This window comes from Sus scrofa, chromosome 13 (assembly GCF_000003025.6).
Source record: "Sus scrofa isolate TJ Tabasco breed Duroc chromosome 13, Sscrofa11.1, whole genome shotgun sequence".
Classification (NCBI taxonomy): domain Eukaryota; kingdom Metazoa; phylum Chordata; class Mammalia; order Artiodactyla; family Suidae; genus Sus; species Sus scrofa.
Genome location: NC_010455.5, coordinates 180,590,590 through 180,610,082, shown reverse-complemented (window position 1 = coordinate 180,610,082; position 19,493 = coordinate 180,590,590). Strand labels below are relative to the sequence as shown.

The 19,493-nt window shown below is 35.1% G+C and overlaps 1 protein-coding gene across 6 annotated transcripts in view; it reads right to left on the bottom strand.

Moving 5' to 3' along the window:
• USP25 (ubiquitin specific peptidase 25) overlaps positions 1–19,493 on the bottom strand; it is a 137,948-nt gene that overhangs the window by 98,884 nt on the left and 19,571 nt on the right. For 2 of the 6 annotated variants that reach the window (XM_021070822.1, XM_021070824.1), the window contains exons 2-5: positions 18,595–18,672; positions 15,284–15,428; positions 11,182–11,265; positions 3,161–3,284 (exon numbers count right to left, since the gene is read on the bottom strand). In XM_021070822.1, the coding sequence (XP_020926481.1) occupies positions 3,161–3,284; positions 11,182–11,265; positions 15,284–15,428; positions 18,595–18,672 (431 nt within the window). Of the gene's footprint in view, positions 1–3,160; positions 3,285–11,181; positions 11,266–15,283; positions 15,429–18,594; positions 18,675–19,493 lie in introns of those variants that run through there. The other 4 variants (XM_021070825.1, XM_021070823.1, XM_021070827.1 and 1 more) reach the window with 3 other exon arrangements.

Below are 19,493 nucleotides of genomic sequence, written 5' to 3'. Positions count from 1 at the left end.
GGGAATTATCTTTGCAGTATTATAGGGGTTTTGGGGGGGATACTTCTGATTTACCCTTATTGTGACTATGTTATCCATTGACATAACCACTTCCTGAGGGGAATGATCTCTTATTAAAGTTTCCCGCTCTAACATAGACAATGGCCTTTGACTTCTTTTTCCCCACATTCAACAAAGATATCAAAAGTGAAGTTCATATCCACAAGCAAATTTCATCAGGTCAATAAGTCACTTTCAGCATCCAAAGTTACTTCTTTGGGCTCCTGGTTTCATTTTGATTTAGTCTGATTGTGGTCCTTACTATCTTAACAATTCCGTAATACTTTCAAGAGATCTTAAAATATTTTACATCCAACAGAAACTACACATTCTGATTGTTTCCACTAGAAAATTTGTTTTAGTCTATTATATTTCTTGAAAGAGCTAGAGGTATGCTCTCTGTAACAATTTTAACTAGAACCTAGCCCTACCATCTACCCAACTAATTCAAAGTATTTCATAAGGCAAGCCTTTTTCACAATAAATATGCCATAGACATAAGCCAGCCACAATAAAGTTTGCTAGGAAATTTCAACTATCTATACTCCACTTGTTCCTGTCTAAGGAGTGACAATTAAGAAATTATAATAAATAAAACCAATCCTGACATTAAGGAGTAATTACATTAAGAAGTACACCTTTAAAATGTTCAACTTAAAAATTTTTACCATTAATTTTATGGATGTCTAAAAAAAGACAAGTTTTATTTCACTGAATTATATACAATAATGTAGTATTCCAAATACGTAAATTCACATTAAAATATGCATACTGAAATATAAGTATGGTCAAATAATTATACAATTTTGCCAAGATTTCTTCCTCTGAACTTAGATAATGAACAAACAGTTAAATTTATTTTTAGGCATAAAATATGCTTTCCTTAAAAAATTCATCATTCAGAATTTAGAATCCTAAGCTTTACTAAAATCCACTGGAATATATTTGTCATATCTTTAACTAGAATTTTCATAATACCTTATTTCTAATACAATATGATTTATAAGTCTGCTTATTTATTGTACGTTTTACATTTAACATTTTTGTTAACTGTTTATTATAAAATCTATACACGCCAAGAAAAATACATTTTACAACAGTAAATTAATATGACCTTTTACTTCTACAAAGTATAATTTTACGTAAAATTCTGTCATATTATACTCTACCAAATCTCTGTAGTGTTATCTACAATAAAAAAAAACTTGCAGGAGTTCCCGTCGTGGCGCAGTGGTTAACGAATCCGACTAGGAACCATGAGGTTGCGGGTTCGATCCTGCCCTTGTTCAGTGGGTTAACGATCCGGCGTTGCCGTGAGCTGTGGGTGTAGGTTGCAGACGCGGCTCGGATCCTGCATTGCTGTGGCTCTGGCGTAGGCCAGTGGCTACAGCTCCAATTCAACCCCTAGCCTGGGAACCTCCATATGCCATGGGAGCGGCCCAAAGAAATAGCAAAAAGACAAAAAAAATAAAATAAAATAAAATAAATTAAATTAAAAATAAATAAAATAAAAAATAGTTTAAAAAAAAACTTGCAAAATATTTACTAGTTTGAGTATATTAAAATTAAAAGATTTTAATCAGACTTTTAAGTTTAATTAACTTTTAACTTAAAAAACTTTTAAGTTTTTTTAAACAACATGTGTTATTTAATTAGAAAGTACATGATATAAAACTACTGATACTATTTGGTATATGATCCTCCAGACTTTGTTTGTATTATTACATATTATATTTTGTAATCTCCTTTTCACATAATAGATCATCATTCCCTTTAATTGTGAATTTCAACTGATATATGTCATGTTTGAAATATTTCTCATTGAAATTTAAGTATCAAATCAAATTTTATAATTATTCAAGACAATTATTTCATCCCAATTCATTTAATAAGTCCAAACATAACCTATAATTTCTCCAAATCCTTCAAAAAATAAGCCTGACTAAACTGTTTAAAAATAACTTATGCACTTTCAGTTTTCATTTAAAATTACTGGCACTGAATGAGATATTAGCCGCAACTAAAGAGGACAATGGATTTTAATTACATCTTGCTATGTTAGTATCTTACAAAGTGGTTTCCAAAGTAACACTTAAAAGACATTAAAAAGTATTATGAAAAATTATATACCTTTTCTAAACACTGCATTTTAAGATATCTTCTATCATATCGTAACCTCAGGTTACTCAGAAAGAAATATACTACTGATATTATGCCAAGGGAAATTATCTGAGAAAGCTGGATACATACTGCTACCAAACAACTCTGTTACAGGAAAAAGAACCCTGGACTCATAAGACCCATCTTAGCCAGCGTACCTTTGGAAAATCACTTAACCACTTAAAAGATAAATTTCTTCTTTAGTAAGATAAAGTTACCACTGCCTCCAAAGAGTTGTTTAGAAGATTACAGTTATAATTTAAATTCTCTAAATCAAATCTATTTGATCCTCTGATAGATCAAATTGTTTTGAACTAAAAAGTTTTGGTTATTAATAAAATCAAAAGATGCATTCCATTGCACATCTTGGAGTCTTATTTCTCTTTAAAAAATGAACCCTATAAATACACTATCATATTTTAGATCAGAAGCTGGCAAACTATGGCTCATAGGCCTCAGCTGGCAGTCTGTTTTTGTAAATCAAGATTTACTGGAGCGCAGCCACACTCATTAAATTATGTACTATCTATGGCTGCTTTTGCACTACAAACCAGAGTTGAGTAACTGCAACAGAAACCACATGGCCAACAAAGCCTAAAATATTTACCAAGGGCCTTTACAGAAAAAGTTTGCTGACTCTTGCTATAAATGACTATAAATTGAATTGTCCAAAAGGGATTAAAGAAGGCAAAAAAAAAGAACAAAGAAAAATTAAAATATATACCTAAATTTAATGCCCCACGATGCCACTCCAAAATCCTAAAAATCTAAGCTTCAAATGCAAGTGGATCTAGAATATGAAAATTTTGGTTACATAAAATATAAAAGCAATACTGGTATATTAATCGTTTATTTAGAATAGCAAAATATATCTCTGTGCCTCCTGAAATTAATTAAAGCCAATTATTATTTTTATTATAAATAGTACTTATATCTACTTTATACAAAGTATGTTTTTTACCTGCTAATGGCTTGCTCCTCATCAGTTATTCCAGTCTCCCTGAATGCCCTGTTTGATTCCGCCAAACTCAAGGCAATTGCTCTCTGAAGATCATCTTTATCATCTCCAGTGAGATCAATCACATCTGAAAAGCAAAACTATCTTTCTCAAAATTAAAAGTCAAACGAAATGAAAGGTAATTCTTATACGGAGATTTTACACTCAATATTCCCTTTCAAATCAAAGTTAGCACCAACTTAATTCGGTATAAAAGCCTCTCTAAAGAGAATGCAAACACATTTTAAATGGTTATACTTTGAAACTTCATGTTTTTCTCCTTATTTACTAGGAGGTCTCTGATGAAAAGCTAATAAGCAGAAAGACTGCTAAAAACAGGTTCCTTAACAACAAAAACTGAAATCAACATAATTAAACATTTATATTTATGCTTTCCAAAGTTAACCCAAATACATACATATTACAGGTCATCCAACACTCCCTAGACATTATTTATCAAAGTATAATAATAATAACTGAGCTCCCAAAAATTATGTTTCAGAAACTTTATATATATATGAGCACACACACACACACACACACACACACACATTATTTAAAGTCTGGAAGAATATATGAAACTTAATGGGTTAATTTCGATGAGGAGGGTTATGGGAAAAGGAAATATGAGGATCTTTCACTTTCTATTTTCTGTGCCATGCATTCCTTTTAATTAAAAAAAAAAAAAAGTTGGAGATCCCATTGTGGCTCAGTGGTTAACGAATCAGACTAGGAACCACAAGGTTGTGGGTTCGATCCCTGGCCTTGCTCAGTGGGTTAAGGATCTGGCGTTGCCATGAGCTGTGGGGCTCGGATCCTGCATTACTGTGGCTGTGGCGTAGGCTGGCAGCTACAGCTCCGATTGACCCCTAGCCTGGGAACCTCCATATGCTGAGGGAGCAGCCCTAGAAAAGGCAAAAAGACCAAAAAAAAAAAAAAAAAAAAAAGTTTTTATTTCACAAAAAGAAAAAAATATGCAGGAGTTCGCACTGTGGAGCAGCAAGTTAAGGATCCATAGTCATCTTTGCAGCAGCCTGAGTCACTGCTGTGGCACTGGTCTGCTCCCCAGCCCAGCACAGTGGATTAAGGATCTGGCGTGGCCACAGCTATGGCACAGATCAAAGCTGCACCTCAGATTCAATCCCTTGCCCAGAAACTTCCATACGCCATATGCTGTGGATATGGCCACAAAAAAAAAATACAAACAAATAACACATTTTCTTTTGTTAGAATAAAATAAGATAGTCTCGGTGCTGTAAATATTCTTTTTCCAAAGAATAAAGACTACAACTATTACCACCTTCAGAAACACTGCTTTTTAATCCATTTCCCAATATACACTGGTCAATTTCTTTTTCTTTCCTTTTTTTCTTTTCTTTTTTTTTTTTTTTTTTTTGGCTTTTAGGGCCATACCTGTGGATATGGAAGTTCCCAGGCTAGAGGTGTAATTGGAGCTATAGCTGCTGGCCTACACCACAGCCACAGCAACGCAGGATCCGAGCTGCATCTTCAACCTACACCACAGCTCAGAGCAACACTAGATCCTTAACCCACTGAGCAAGGACAGGGATCAAACCTGCATCCTCATGGATACCAGTCAGGTCCATTTCTGCTAAGCCACGACTGGTCAATTTCTTTAACCTAAAAGATGCCAATGATACTCCTATTATTAAACAACAATAGACCATAACATGCTGATAAATAGGGGATTACAAAACAACAGGATAAGAAAGAGACAGAAGTATATTGTTACCACCTTATCTTTGCAGAGTTGGGATTACGCCTGTTGATATTTTGAACAAATTTTATATTCATAATGCTTATTTGTATTTGAGACATGTTAAAAATTAATTTTTTCCTTTGTGATCTTAGAATTTTACAAGAGGGAAACAAACAAAAAGGGGTAGGAAATGGGAGATGAGGTGCCTGCATAATCACCATGTGGCTATAGGGTTACATACAACTACCAAAAAATATATTTCACACTTAATAAGAAATAAAATCTACTGATAGTTTCAAACATCTACTTCTATTGTCATATACACTTTTTTCTTTATGAAAATATTAAAAATATTAGAGTAACATTGGCCAGATTTTGTTAATATCCTTAGAGAATATAATAAAATCTCACACAAATATAATAAGTAGGGTCCAAAAAATTCAACCAAGTAAAATGTGGAACAGAGTTATGTATCAACTGCAATGATGGAGCATGCCTACATATATCAGAGGCTAAAGATTTCCTAATTCCGGTTTACAAGATCCAAATCCACGTAGACCAGGGCTGTAGATGGGTATCTCCTGGGTGTGGCCATTTACTCCAGCTGCAATGCTAATAAAGAAGCTAGGACTAGAGAGGCATGAAATGGTCTCTTAAAAATGAGAACTATCTCGGAGTTTCCATCGTGGTGCAGTGGTTAACGAATCCAACTAGGAACCATGAGGTTTGGGGTTCGATCCCTGGCTTTGCTCAGTGGGTTACAGATCCGGCGTTGCCGTGAACTGTGGTGTAGGTTGCAGATGTGGGCTCAGATCCCGCATTGCTGTGGCTCTGGCGTAGGCCAGGGGCTATAGCTCTGATTCGACCCCTAGCCTGGGAACCTCCATATGCCTTGGAAGCGGCCCAAGAAATGGCAAAAAGACAAAAAAAAAAAAAGAGAACTATCTTGGTCATTAAATATTAACTAAAACTGGACTGTGTATAAAGAGAGAATAATGGAAGTAAAGAAAACTTGAAAATCACAAAGAAGCAGAAAAACAGGTTTGGGGGACATGATCAATTAGCTCTCAGACTCGATTCTCTCCATCCCAATATGATTTTTTCAACTACAGACACTGAAAAGATTAAAACAAACAAATCTATTTTCCTGTTTCATTTGCAGTTATGGATAAAATTCAGGTTCCACCAACTGGATGCACCAGCACAAGATTTGGAAAGCAGAAGTGAGGGGGAAATCACTCACTATCCCACTGTTTTTGGCTATTTTCTTCTTCATGACTGAACAGATGTGGGTTGTTCCACAGTAGCAACCCAGTATCCAATTTTCAGCTTCAGGGATCCAAGAGTCAGACTCTGCATTCCAATGCCCAGGCATAGCTTATCTAAGCCTGCGGCTTGTTCCCTGAGCTGCAGATACAGAGCTGTGTCCTTGAACGTTGTAGTCCTACAGGCAGTCTCCTGACTCTCTACCTCCCTGACTGTGGCAGATGGAGTAGGTTCCCTCGCTGGCCAATCCTGAAAGAATCTAGAAGTCATTTCAGAAGGGTGAGCTAGAGATCCCTTCTCCAGCGCTTCCACTGGTTGTTGTTTTTTTTTTTTTTTTTTTTTTAGAGAATCTAGTCCTCTGTATTAAATTTCTTCTCTGAAACTATCTAGAGTGTTTACTGTTTCAAGACTGATAAGTAAACCAAACTGGCCAGAGCAGAAACTCACTTAGAAATAGCAACAAGTTATACTTAGAGCTTTTCATAATTTAGCAATTGTAACTCAAGCAACAGGAAAGCAAAAAATAAGGCAAGATGTTTTTAACCCTATTTCAGAAATGAGATGATTGAAGTTGCAAAATATAAAGTCTAATATTGTGAAAATAAAGAACAGTAAATAGGCTTCAAATTTAAGTCTTCTAATTATTAAATCCAGTGGTCTTTTCCTTCATCCTAGCAGTTCTCTAAATTTAATCCATGGAACCTTGGAAACCCCCAATGACTCTATGAGGGAAGGTTCCTTAAGTAAAAAATATTCTCATAATAATACTAAGGCATTATTTGCTTTTCCTAGTGTGGTCACATTTGCAGTGGATGGAAAACAGCAGTACATAATACCACTGCCTCTTAGCACAAATCGAGGCAGTAGTACCACGATATGTGAGTAATTCATTATGCTGCTCACAACTATGCACACTCCCTATTAAAAAAAAAAAAGCCAGCCTCTCTTAAATCCTTGATAAAAAGAAATTAATTTTATTGAATCTCAAACTTTATCTTACATGTTCCTTTGATTCTATGTGACATAATAGGAAGTTTGCATAGCACTTCTGTTGTAATCTAAAGTATGCTGTTCCAAAGGAAAAAACACTAGTGCAAGCTGAACTTCATCCCGTCCCCCACCATGGAGCACTATTTTTACTTGAAAGAAAAACTGACAAACTACAAACTATGATTATTCAGACTTCAGTATTTGGCAGACATCTTCTCAAAAATAAAGTGAGCCTGTCACTTGAAAAACAAATGACAGTATTTGTTGCCAATTATTAGTATGGAAATTTTAACCACAAATCGCAACTCTGAAAAACTTATTTCTACCACTATAAGCTTGATATCTTCCCAGTACTTAAAGACTCTTCTGGTGAACTCAAGTGACATTAAAAATTTCGATTTGTTCTATAGATATTCTTCCTACATTTGGAAAGAAACTTATTCCAAATTACCAATGCATGGTGTTTTTAAATCATGCATGGATAAACCGTTCAAAGAGCAAGATAAGCTGATAAAGATGTTAGGAATATCTTTGGTTCTAATATTTGGTCTCTGACCCAGTTCCTGACACAGAGCTCCTTTATCACTTGGCATTTTCTAGGTGATTTTAATAGCAACTTTCTAAGGAGGTGCCTCCTGCCTGACTCCTGTACAGCTTCAGGATGGGCACTGGTTACCAGAAAAACCAAGCCATGATGAGAAGTTTGGAACTTTAAACCCCACCTCCCATTCTCCAGGGAGATATGAAAGACTGGAGATTACTTACTACCTGATGAAACCTCCATAAAAATCCCTAAAGTACAAGATTTGGAGACCTTCCAGGCTCGTGAATAAATCTACATGCTAGGAGGGTAGCATACCCCAACTCTACAAGACAGAAACTTCTGTACTTGAAACCCTTTCTGATCTTGCTCTAGATACTTCTTCATCTGGCTGTTCATCTGTATCCTTTTCCTTTATCATAGCCCTTATTTTATAATAAGCCAATAAAAAAAGTTTCTATGAGCCATTTTAGTAAATCATCAAACTTGAGGATGGGGTTGTGAGAACCCTCAATGTGTAGCCAAGTTAGACAGAATGTGGGTAACCTGGGGACCTGCTACCCATGATTGGTGTTCAAGGTGAGGGCAATCTTGTCGGATTGAGCATTTAACCTGTGGGATGTGATGCTAACTCCAGGTTGATGGTGTCAGAATTGAACTGAAGGATACCAGGTGCATGTCAGAGAATTGGTGGGGTGTAGGGAAAAAAAACTCACATATCTGGCATCAGAAGTATTATAAGTGTGAGCAGAGGAAGAAACAAGCAATGATAGGCTTTAATGCTAGAAAGGTTAACTGACCAGAGACTATCGGTCCTTAACTGAAAAGCTAGGACTTTTTCCTTTAAGCACTGGAGAAGACCTTGGTAAACAACAAACTTTTTTTTAATCAACCCTCCCCTCCAGTATTAGTATTAATGCAAACAGAATTCAAGGGCACAAGTGTGTTTGTGTCAGCTGAATAATACTGTAGATGATTTTACAAAAGCATATAACAGTAATCTCTCCAAAATTTCAAGACTGACCAAATTAAAACATTTTCTGTAAAATCAGAAATATATATATCAAGCCATAACATTACCCATAATAAATCTTTCATTTTCTAAAAACTTACCTATCAACTACCAAACATTTCTCTGCTAACTCTAAAATACAGGAAATCATCAACTTAACAATAAATTAGACTTCAAATGTAAGCACTGTTTATCATTTTCTTCTGAAAATCATATATTAAATGTCATGAGGCTTTCAAGTTAGTTCCTAAGAGCCAATTTAGCCTATAATCTAACTGAAATGAAGTACAATATATTGAAAGATTTTGGTTTGAGAAGAAAAAAAAGTTATTTATTCTTCCCCACCTACATAAGGTTAAACCTAGGATAAACATTTTTTTTTTTAATATTTAAGAAGCCAAGGTTATATTTATCACCAGCAGAGATTTCTAGGCAGGAGAGTGATATGAGCAGAAAGAATTCTGTCTTGGGAGTTAGAAATTAAAGTGTTGAAAAAGAGTTTGAGTTGTAATGATAATGCTGGGGCAGAGCAGAAGCAACTGAAGGAAAAAAGCATGCATGTAAAAACTGACAGAACTGCAAGTTAAATGATTGTTTTGGAAGATGAGGAAGAGCTGGGGGTGGCAGGGGCGGGGGGGAAATCACCAAGCCGCCAAAAGGACGGGAATGCCCTTAAGAGCAAAAGGCCTTAAGAGCAAGAGGTAAATAGGAAGAAAGATGGTCAGCAGGAGATGAGCAGTGAGAAAAACACCATTCTCACCCTCACTCTGCTTCAACAACCGAAATGTCCTCATCATTCACCTACTGAGCCAAACACTCCTAGCTCAATACTCCAGGCTGGGATACTCCTCCCTCAGACAGAACTGAAGTTTACTCCTCACTTCACTTGGACATTCCCTGACCAACCCTCCATCTAAAACAGCACACATACCCCATGACCAAACGGTAACTGCATCCCTGTCACCCTCGGTTCCCCCTACTCTGCTCTACTGCTCTTCATGAACTTACCTACTACCTGACATTATTTATTTATCATTTACTGTCTATCTTCCCCCTAAGTAAACGAAGACACTTTTTTTTTTAATGGCCTAAAAGAGCACTTGATACACATCACAATCACTAAATATTTTGTTGAGCAAATAAAGGTTTAATATCTATACATGGAGTAAAAATAAAAAGCTAATGAGTCATCTTCATAGTGGCACTAGTTAGAATACTTGAAATACATACTTTACCCATCCAAATTTTTTTCTAGAAAAAGGACAAACAGCATAATAAGGTATGTTAAAAGAATACTTTAAAGCAAGAAGACATAAGCCATGTACATTTTGTTGCCCACCTGCCCCACTCTCCCATTCTCCCCTCCCCTCAGTCAGCTCTCTTAAGCTGCTCCTATTATTCCAATTTTCTCATTGCTAAGTCAGATTCTCTAAAACAATAATGCCCAACAGAACGTCCTGGGATGACGGAAACATTCTGTTATCTGCACTGTCCAATAAGGTGGTCACTAGTCACATGCAGCTGCTACTGAGCATTTAACATGTGCCTATGGCAAGAGAAAAATGGAGTTTCAGTATTATTTAATTTTATGTTTAAATTTAAGTTGCCACATGTAACCACTGGCAACTGTATTGAACAGCTCAGCTCTAAATGGTCTCGCTGTTTTGAATAATAGCTGCCAAATTTATCATGGTAGCATTGCTAAGTAAGGAAAGTGATTACTAAAGGATCCATTCCTGAGTTTTGCCATATATTTTACTGTGCTTTCCAACTTGGATTGAGAAAAAAATTGAAGTTAACATTCTATATTAGTCGACAAAAAGTGCAAAAGCCCATGGCTGTCATTCTGCCCTAAATTTTAAAAAATTCATAAAGTTATACAAGTAATAATAGTGTATTTCTAATACAGAATGTAAATCTAATTGCATCCAATCACTTACAAGTAACTTTCATACTGCTGAGGCATCTCATTTTTAAGTTTAACACTGACTTTTGATGAACCATCAAAATTGTTTTTAAGCATTAGAAATCGGGAGCGATTTAACTTCCATTTCCTTTTTTTTCTGTCTGAAGTTACTTGTTTAACAAATCTGGTGAACAGGAAAAATATCAGTGTTCAATTAATAAAACCCCAACTGCTTAACCAAAGTGATTTATCCTCAGCAGAGATGAGAGCACTAGACTGGGATATAGTTCTCATTTGTGCTTTAAATTACTTTTAGGCTAGCCAAGCAATATAACCAAGACTAGAGACCTAGGATAGAATCTCAACATTTTTCTTAGTTTCTATGCAATCGTTACCAAATAATTCAAGTTCTTTGGGGGTATACAAAAAAATACAGTGATTCTAAATTTGTGAAGGGTAAACCACTTAACTCTCACTCTGATGTGCTATACTAATTATTCTAAAATTTAAGCCAATATGTGGCATAACTTTCTGTGTTAAAATTACCTACCCAAATCCCTTTTATCTTTTGATCCATACTTTGATTGCTCAACTGTAGCACATCTTGTTCTGGTGGGCATATACTGTTTTTTTCCTGTTTTAAAAAAGTTCAAAAGGATTTAATGATCATGAAAGAAAGAATACTACTATTTGATTTCAAATTGGGCAAAAGCCTCGTATGGTCATGTCTATTGTAGTTCGCCATGATACAAAAACTTCACATAATCTCTTCTGATTATGAAGTACACCCATGATATCTCAATACTTTGCATTATTCTCTAGTCCCCTTTGCATTTTTAACTGCAAAACTCCCAGCACAAAAATTTTATTTCTCCCTTATGCTGGAGGTGGGAGGGTGTCATCTGACAATCCACAATATCCAGTCTTAACAGGAAATTCAAGTAATTTTAAAACGTACCTCAAATCTTTGCTAATAGTACTACAAAATGATTGAGCCTTTTCCCAAAATTCAGCAGAGTGTGAAATTACAGTATGCAATGTTACCAAAGCAATACTTCTTAAATCTTTATTATGCAGAGTAAAAGCCTTCCTTGAAATGTTTCCTTTTTCTCTCAAAAATGAAATGTATGAATAAAGTTACACTGAGAAGACCAATAATTGTCCTAACAGCTACTGAAAATATACTTACTTCTTCAATATTAAAGTTCACAAATACTGTATCCACATACTGTATGTTCTCCAAAACTAGTAACGTAATTTGCTTTATCTTCTGATGTACTTGAGTTATGTAAAGATGAAAATTTCCTTACAACCCCAAATGCAACTTCTGTGGGATAAGAGTTTAAAAGCTAAATTTTTCTAGTCATTTAAAAAACATGTATTTTAGTCTTTCTAAAAGAGACCTTCAATTATGTTATATTTCAGCCCTATAACAACAAGAAATCATATTGTCCCATAAGCATTAAGGCACATTTGTATCAAATATACACTTCTGTCAGCACTACACAATAGATGACACACATAAAGTCATCAAGGCTTTGTTTATGCCTTAACCCTGGTTCTAACAGACTTTATACTTAGAAAATAAGAAATTGTAAAAATAAAAACTCCTGCCATATTTGAAATGGTTAAGTTCGACTATGGTCAACTTGCAAGTAACAATGCATTTCACATAAAATTAAGAAAATGCTGAAAAAAAGTTTTACATCTAGAACAATCCCTTGAAAACCTCTCACACTCTGATCACTCCAATACTTTATACTTCTTGAGCACTGACACAGTTTTTCCAAAGAGGTCTGTGTTTGAACATATATTCATTTAAAATTATTTTCTATCCTTCCCACGTTTTACCACTCCTTCCAAGAATTAAAAATACACAAAGATTCCATTTCTCTTCAGCAATTACAGCACAGTAATTTAAAGAATATGCTGAAGGCATGACATCTACTTCCTTTCTCAGTTTTAAACCATGTAACGCTATTATGACACTACTGAATTTAAATGCCAAATCAAGACTACTTCCTCAAGGCAGCTGTACTTCTCAGAACTTTACAAAATATGGTACAAATGCGTTAAATGGAAAAGAAATATTGTTACCTCATCAGCTATTTTTTTCACAGTTTGATAATAATACTATTATTACAATACAATCATTCCATTATATTTCTTTTTCTTTCTTTTAGGGCCGCATCCACGGCACATGGAAATTCCCAGGCTCAGGGTCAAACTGGAGCTGCAGCTGCCAGCCTACACCACAGCAGCAGCAATACAGGATCTGAGCCGGTCTGTGACCTGTATCACAGCTCATGGCAATGCTGGATCCCCGACCCACTGAGAGAGGCCAGGGATCAAACCCAAATCCTCATGGATACTAGTCATATTCGTTTCCACTGCACCACAACAGGAACTCCATCCATTATAAATTCCTACAACAGTTTTTCTCTCAATAATCTCAAACCCACTTTATGGACACATTGTCCAAATTATTCATATGAACTAGCTTCCTGGTTGTAAGGATAGCACGTTATCAATAAAGAAACCACCACAACAAGCAACTCGCTCTGTTAGACAATCAATGAGATAAAACCAGAAACTCCATTTGTCTACCATTTCCTTCAAGTAGAACAATAAAACTTCTTAGTGGATGTTTTTCAAGAACTACATATATACACAATTTTTTAAAATTATCAACAAATAGGGTACATGCTTTCTGAAATCAGGTTGCTTTCTCCCCAAGAGCACACATTCAAATCTCTTTTTGTACATAATATTTTCACTATTCTGTGTCAAAAGTCTTGAACAGGGGTTAACATATGGCTTAAACAATTTTCTAATTTTTGCACACCAAACAAGATATCTCTTTTGTTTATGACCGTCTTATAATCCTAATTCTACTCTGCAAGTCTATACATGCTATCTTACATCACAAAGTCTACCACCTACATTAAGAGCTTGAAGCTATCATTATAAAATCCTTCCATCATTTCAAGGAGAACACTGAACCATTACTCAATTTCCTATTTCCTTCACTTCCACCAGCAGTCTTTCAGTTAAAATCATTTTTTTCCTTTCTCTACCTAATTTCACTTTCCTTCTAAGTCTCAGAACGTTCAAAGATATGAGATGTACTCTCAAAAAACCAATTTCTCCTCTATTTATACCAGTTCTCTTTTTTCCAACTTCTTGTAACAAGCTTCTCAACCTTGTTGAGACCTTCATTGGTTTTAAAACAACTTTTTGACAAATATTATCAAAAATAACAAACACTGTTTGAGAAACTATGACATCCTTCTACGGATCCCACCATCATACTAGGATGTCATAGTTTCTGGTCTCTTGCCCTACTACATTTTCAGTTTGGAAAGCAAGAAATTTCAAAATAGCAATATTCTTTAAAACAGAAGTATGCTCTGGGTGTTAAGTACCTGTTCAACTAGAGGTCAGGGGAAAACACTCTAGAGCCAGCAGCTCCTGAGCTGAGTCTTATATCACCAGCTGGGGGTAAAAGCTAGAGGGGATTCCAGATAGAAGGAACAGCAAGTATAAAGACAGAAGAAGTTAAATAGCATTGGCTGGGTGAGAATTCCAACTATACTGTATTATCACATTGTAACGTAAGAGGAGGAAAAGAGTAGAAAATGAAGTTAGAGATGTAAATAGGGGCAAACCAGTGTTTGTCTTGAACCTGGACATAACAACTGAGTATGTCTTAAAAACACAGAACTTCTCCCAACAGTTATTATCTGTGTGAGATAGGACTACTCCACCTCTGGCTGACAAAGGACCATTTATGGAGCAACATTACTAGACTGCTTTGAAGTTAAAATATTTTATCAACAAACAGTAAACAGTGTTTAATGCCAATGCATAGCTATAAATATCTATGTGGATGGGATTTTCCTGGTTGTTTCCTAACTTTAAGAAAGCCTATAAACAAAATAAGAAATTTTTTCAAATACAAGTTAGTAATCAAGCTTCCCAAATCCAGAAGGCATAAATACCTACATTTTATATAATGTAGTTTTTATACCATGAGATATAGATAATGAAGATATCTTGAAAAGTTCAGCTATAGAAGCACAAATTGTTCATACTATAAAGAAATACCAAAGTCCTATATAAGATCTTCCATAAGTACATCTATGTGTGTAGGTGTTTTTATTTTTGCTACACTATAATGAAACTTTTTCCAAGAGCTTTATTTTGGGGAGGGGTTGGAATTGAGGGAAAGAAAAGTCTGTTAAACAATAAATCTATCTGTAGTGAGAAACAGTACCTTATCTTCAAAAATACTAAGGCCCCTACCAAAACTTCAAATCTATAAAATAAATGACTGTGCCCATTTACAAGTCCAGAAATTTGTTTCTTTAATAAGTAACACCTTTAGATGGTGCATGCTTCAAAACAACAAAACTGCATGAAATGCTTTATGAAAGAATATATAACTTAAACACAATCTTTTACTCCTAAACTGGAAAAAATACATATATATCAACTAATAAAAACATACACGCCTTTCACCTGCACCAAAAAGAGCCAAGACTAAAGGACTTTCTTTTTTGTCCTTTACCTCTGCTTAAACAAACTATATCCCCAAGAAAAACTTTTCATTACATCCTGATTAATATATTAAGGAAGCAAAGTAAACTCACTCGTATCTGCTTGGCTTCCCACACTGATGTACCGATCATTGCCAGGAAGCGCTGTCTGGTAGTAAGCCGTCTCCTCCTGCTGCGGGGTCTTGGCATTCTTCGCAGTAAGGAAAGCCACCGCTAGCTCCAAGTTTCCATTACTATCCTTCAAATATCAAGAAAGAAACATCAAATATTTTGGAATAACCCTACACATTCTCACGTAATTTATGTAATTTTCTCCCTAACGACTAATACTAACAGTAAAAATTATTTTCAGATTTAAAAAACTATTATGAGTCTTAATTTTATAGTACAAATTCACTATAAATAATGTGTATCAATAGTAATGTAAATAATGTATATCAATAGTAATGCCTTTTTATATTCATTAAAACTATAATTATAAGGTAAAAATCAATTATATAACTAATTTCTTAGTTTTCCATTACTTTTATATCTGCTTTATGAAAGTCCAGTCATAAACTTATACTTCTAAACAAATGAAGAAACTAAAAAATGTTTCCTGTAACTTGCCACATAAAAAGGCAAAACATGTTTAAAACAGTACTTCAGCAAATAAGGACAATAAAAGATATTTCCTTTACTATGGATGCTACATGTCTACTTAGAGGCAAACTAACAAGCAAATATCAAAGACATAATATTAATAAGAAGAAAACCGAAGACTGAAGCTTGATAGACACAGAGAACTCCCAGGAAGACTCAATACTGTCAAGATGAAAATCTTACCCAAATTAAATACATAAATTTTATGTACTTCTCATCAAAAGTATACCTAGATAAAATTACTCTAAAGTTAATTTATAAGAAAGCAGATGCTAAAAAACTAAGAATTTCTGAAATAGCAAAATTATGAGAAAAGACTTGCCCAGTTATCTCTATGTTCTGTGTACAGTTAACAATAAATACAACCCTAGCTCTATGACGGCTGATTGAAACAACATTACGAAATCCAGGTATGAATAATGAAGTAATCTTTGTAACAGAGACCAACCCATGAGATAAGCAGACCTTCAGTACTTAGCATACATGTAAACTATAAAGGAGCCAGTGAGGTTTTGACAGAAATGACCATGGTAGTAGAGCGTTCATTTTAGGCAGAGCAATTTTCTGCAGTGGTGATGACTAATAATATAAAAAAAAAAAAAAAAAAAAAAAAAAAAAAAAAAAGAAAAAAAATGACTTACATTTTAAAAGCATTTTTCTCTGTGTATGTTGAGACTATAAGAGAAAATGGGCAGAAGCAAAGAGTCTGACATTTATTTGATATCATATTAAATGTGAGAAATGACTGAAGGAGAAAGATCAGGATGATTCCAAGAGGCCAGAGCAACTAGAAGAATGAAGTCCCCAACTTACCCCAACTTCACCTCTATTAGCCTTAGAGGAGAAAAAAAAAAATGAGTCCAAGTTGAAACCACTATTTTCAACTTGGTTATCTGCCACAACCACTGTAAGATTCTTAAATGACTCATATTTTACACTTAAGTAGCCATAAAATGATTTGTAATAACAAAGGCTAACATTTACTGAACCCTATGTGTCAAGAAATGTGCTAAGTGTTTTCCATATGCTCCGTCACATAATAATAATAAACTGAAAGCACAAGGATCTACACAACTTGAAGGTCATTTACTTTGGAAGTGTAAATTCTCAAAATAAAAGTGCTAAAATCAATCAATGACCCTGTGGCTCCCAAAAGCAGACTCCTTGTCAGTATAACACTGAGAGTCAACTCATTATTAAACATCTTACAAATTTATACTGAGCAACAATTAAGGTTTAAGTACACTGTTTTATCTTCAGTACTGGTAACTGAAACAAAAGTTAAAAAAAAAAAAAAACCTACCTATGGTCACATAACTTACCTCAAAGGAAATCTGTACAATAATAAATTTGATTAATTCTTTGTGTTTACTTAAACATATTCTACATGTTTCTCAAATTAAAAAAATAAATAAGTGAATTCCCCAAATTTGCCCTGACAAGGTAATGGGTATAGCCCCACACTCAAGTGAAATAGAATGGAAAAGGCAATTTCTAAAAATAAACAGGAGTGTCTTAGACATATTTATCAGAATAAGGAAGGACTGGCAATCACCTAAATATCATAATCATAAAAAGTGGGGTAAGATACTTTTGCTTCCTCTCCAAATACTTACAGTGCTTTGTAAATCAGGCATTAAAATGCCTTAACAGTACTGATTCATCATTCTCCTGATGGAGAAAAATGCTGAAGCAGAGCCTCTGGTGAAAGCAGAAATTACATGTAGCGCAGAGATCAGCCTGCTTGGTTTCTAGTCCAAGCTCCTCCACATACTAACTGCGTGATCTTGAGCAAGTCACTTTAACCTCTGTTTCCTTAACTTTTAAAAAAGGGATGAGAATAATACCTACTACATAGTTATTAGGAGGATGAGTTATTCACATAAAGCACTTAGAAGAGCACCCAGCACTTAAAGTGCTCAGTAAGTGCTAGTTATTATCACTACAATTATGACAATTACGATTACAATCATCCAAAAGATAAACTATTTCTAGAGACAAATGAAATCTGGCTCATGACCAAAAATGATATAATTAATGTTGTCTTTTGGAGCAACCTGTAAAGGACTGAAGCTGTGTATATGCCTATAGGGGCAAAAAATGTTATATTGCTGTTAGCCTTTAGAAGCAATACATAAACAGACTGAAAATGCAGTTCTAGTTCTTGAACATCTTCCATTCACTTGCTCATTTTCAAGTGCATATCCATGTGATTTGACTCAACTAGGTACATCTGTGTGGAAATGAGCATACTTTGTAAGATATAATAAAAATGATGCACTTTAGTGTATAATCAAACAGTTTGATGTTGAATGTTCTTAAGGTGCTATTAGTTGAATATTAGCCAGTTTACATTTCTCCTTCTTGGAAGGAAAAAGTATAAGCTTCTGATACTCTGTAATTTTCTACTTCTCTCATTTCCTCTATCCCATTCTATCCTCCACCCCCAATTATACTCTAAAATCATGCCTCTTGAGTAAAATCAGCCATTAGCTCTTGGATTCACATCCCTCCATTTTGCATGAAAAGCGTTTCACATGGAGAGAGGTCCGCTTTCACTCCAAGGTATCCTGGAACATTAGGCTGCTGAAAGCTGACATGGTCAAAACTGCAGTGTGTGTTAAGTAAGGCTCGTCATCTAAGTTCTTTCCCATATCTCTACTGCTACCCATGGTATAACTAAAACACTAAGCTTTCAGATATGGTAGGCAGCAGAGATGAGGGTGTAACAGAAATTGTACGTCATGAAACGGAGGCCATACCTTCAAGGCTTGCTGTAGTATCTGGGCATCATTAATGCCAGTAATTTCTCTCAGCTGATTCAAAAACGTCTGCTGGTGCTAGAGGAAGGGAAAAACCAAGTGTTACACTCCAAAATCTAAAAATATACAAGGACAAGAAAATAAATGACATTAAGAAGGAAAAAAAAATACCCAATACACTAGGGTTTATAGTAAAAAAATATACAGAACTTGAGAAAGACTAAATAAATTTCATTCTTTTAGGAAGAATCAGCCACACTGTGGAAGCCCTTATTCATTCTCATGTTTCGCAAGGGAATGTCTACATTATGCCCCAAGAAGTCTTACTAAATTTCTTACTGAGTTTGTGGTCCATTCTTCACTACCTAATTAATGTCTCCCAACAAGAAAAGGAGTGATCTGCATGATGGCTAATCCTAAGAAGAACTAAGGTTTAAAACAGGTATCCACTGGGCTACTTTAACTTGGGAAGAGGCCACAGAATGAAATCCTGGCAGCCCTATTAATCTCTCCCCTGAAATCAGCCAGCATCCAAGCACCTAGGATGTCTGAGGAAAAAAAACATGCTTTTGGCAGGTGAGACACTAGGTGGATATATTACATTACGAGATCCTATCCTATTTAGGGAAAGAAAAAGAATCATCTCATTCTTCAATCTGTCATAAAAGATCGTAAACAGAACTGATCATGTTGCCCCCATTTGCCCTTTTTTTTTTTTTTTTTTGGTCTTTTTAGGACTGCACCCAAGGCATATGGAGATGGAGGTTTCCAGGCTAGGGGTCTAATGGGAATTGTAGCTGCTGGCCTACATCACAGCTACAGCAACGCCAGATCCAAGCCATGTCTGCGACCTACACCACAGCTCACAGCAATGCCGGATCCTTAACCCACTGAGTGAG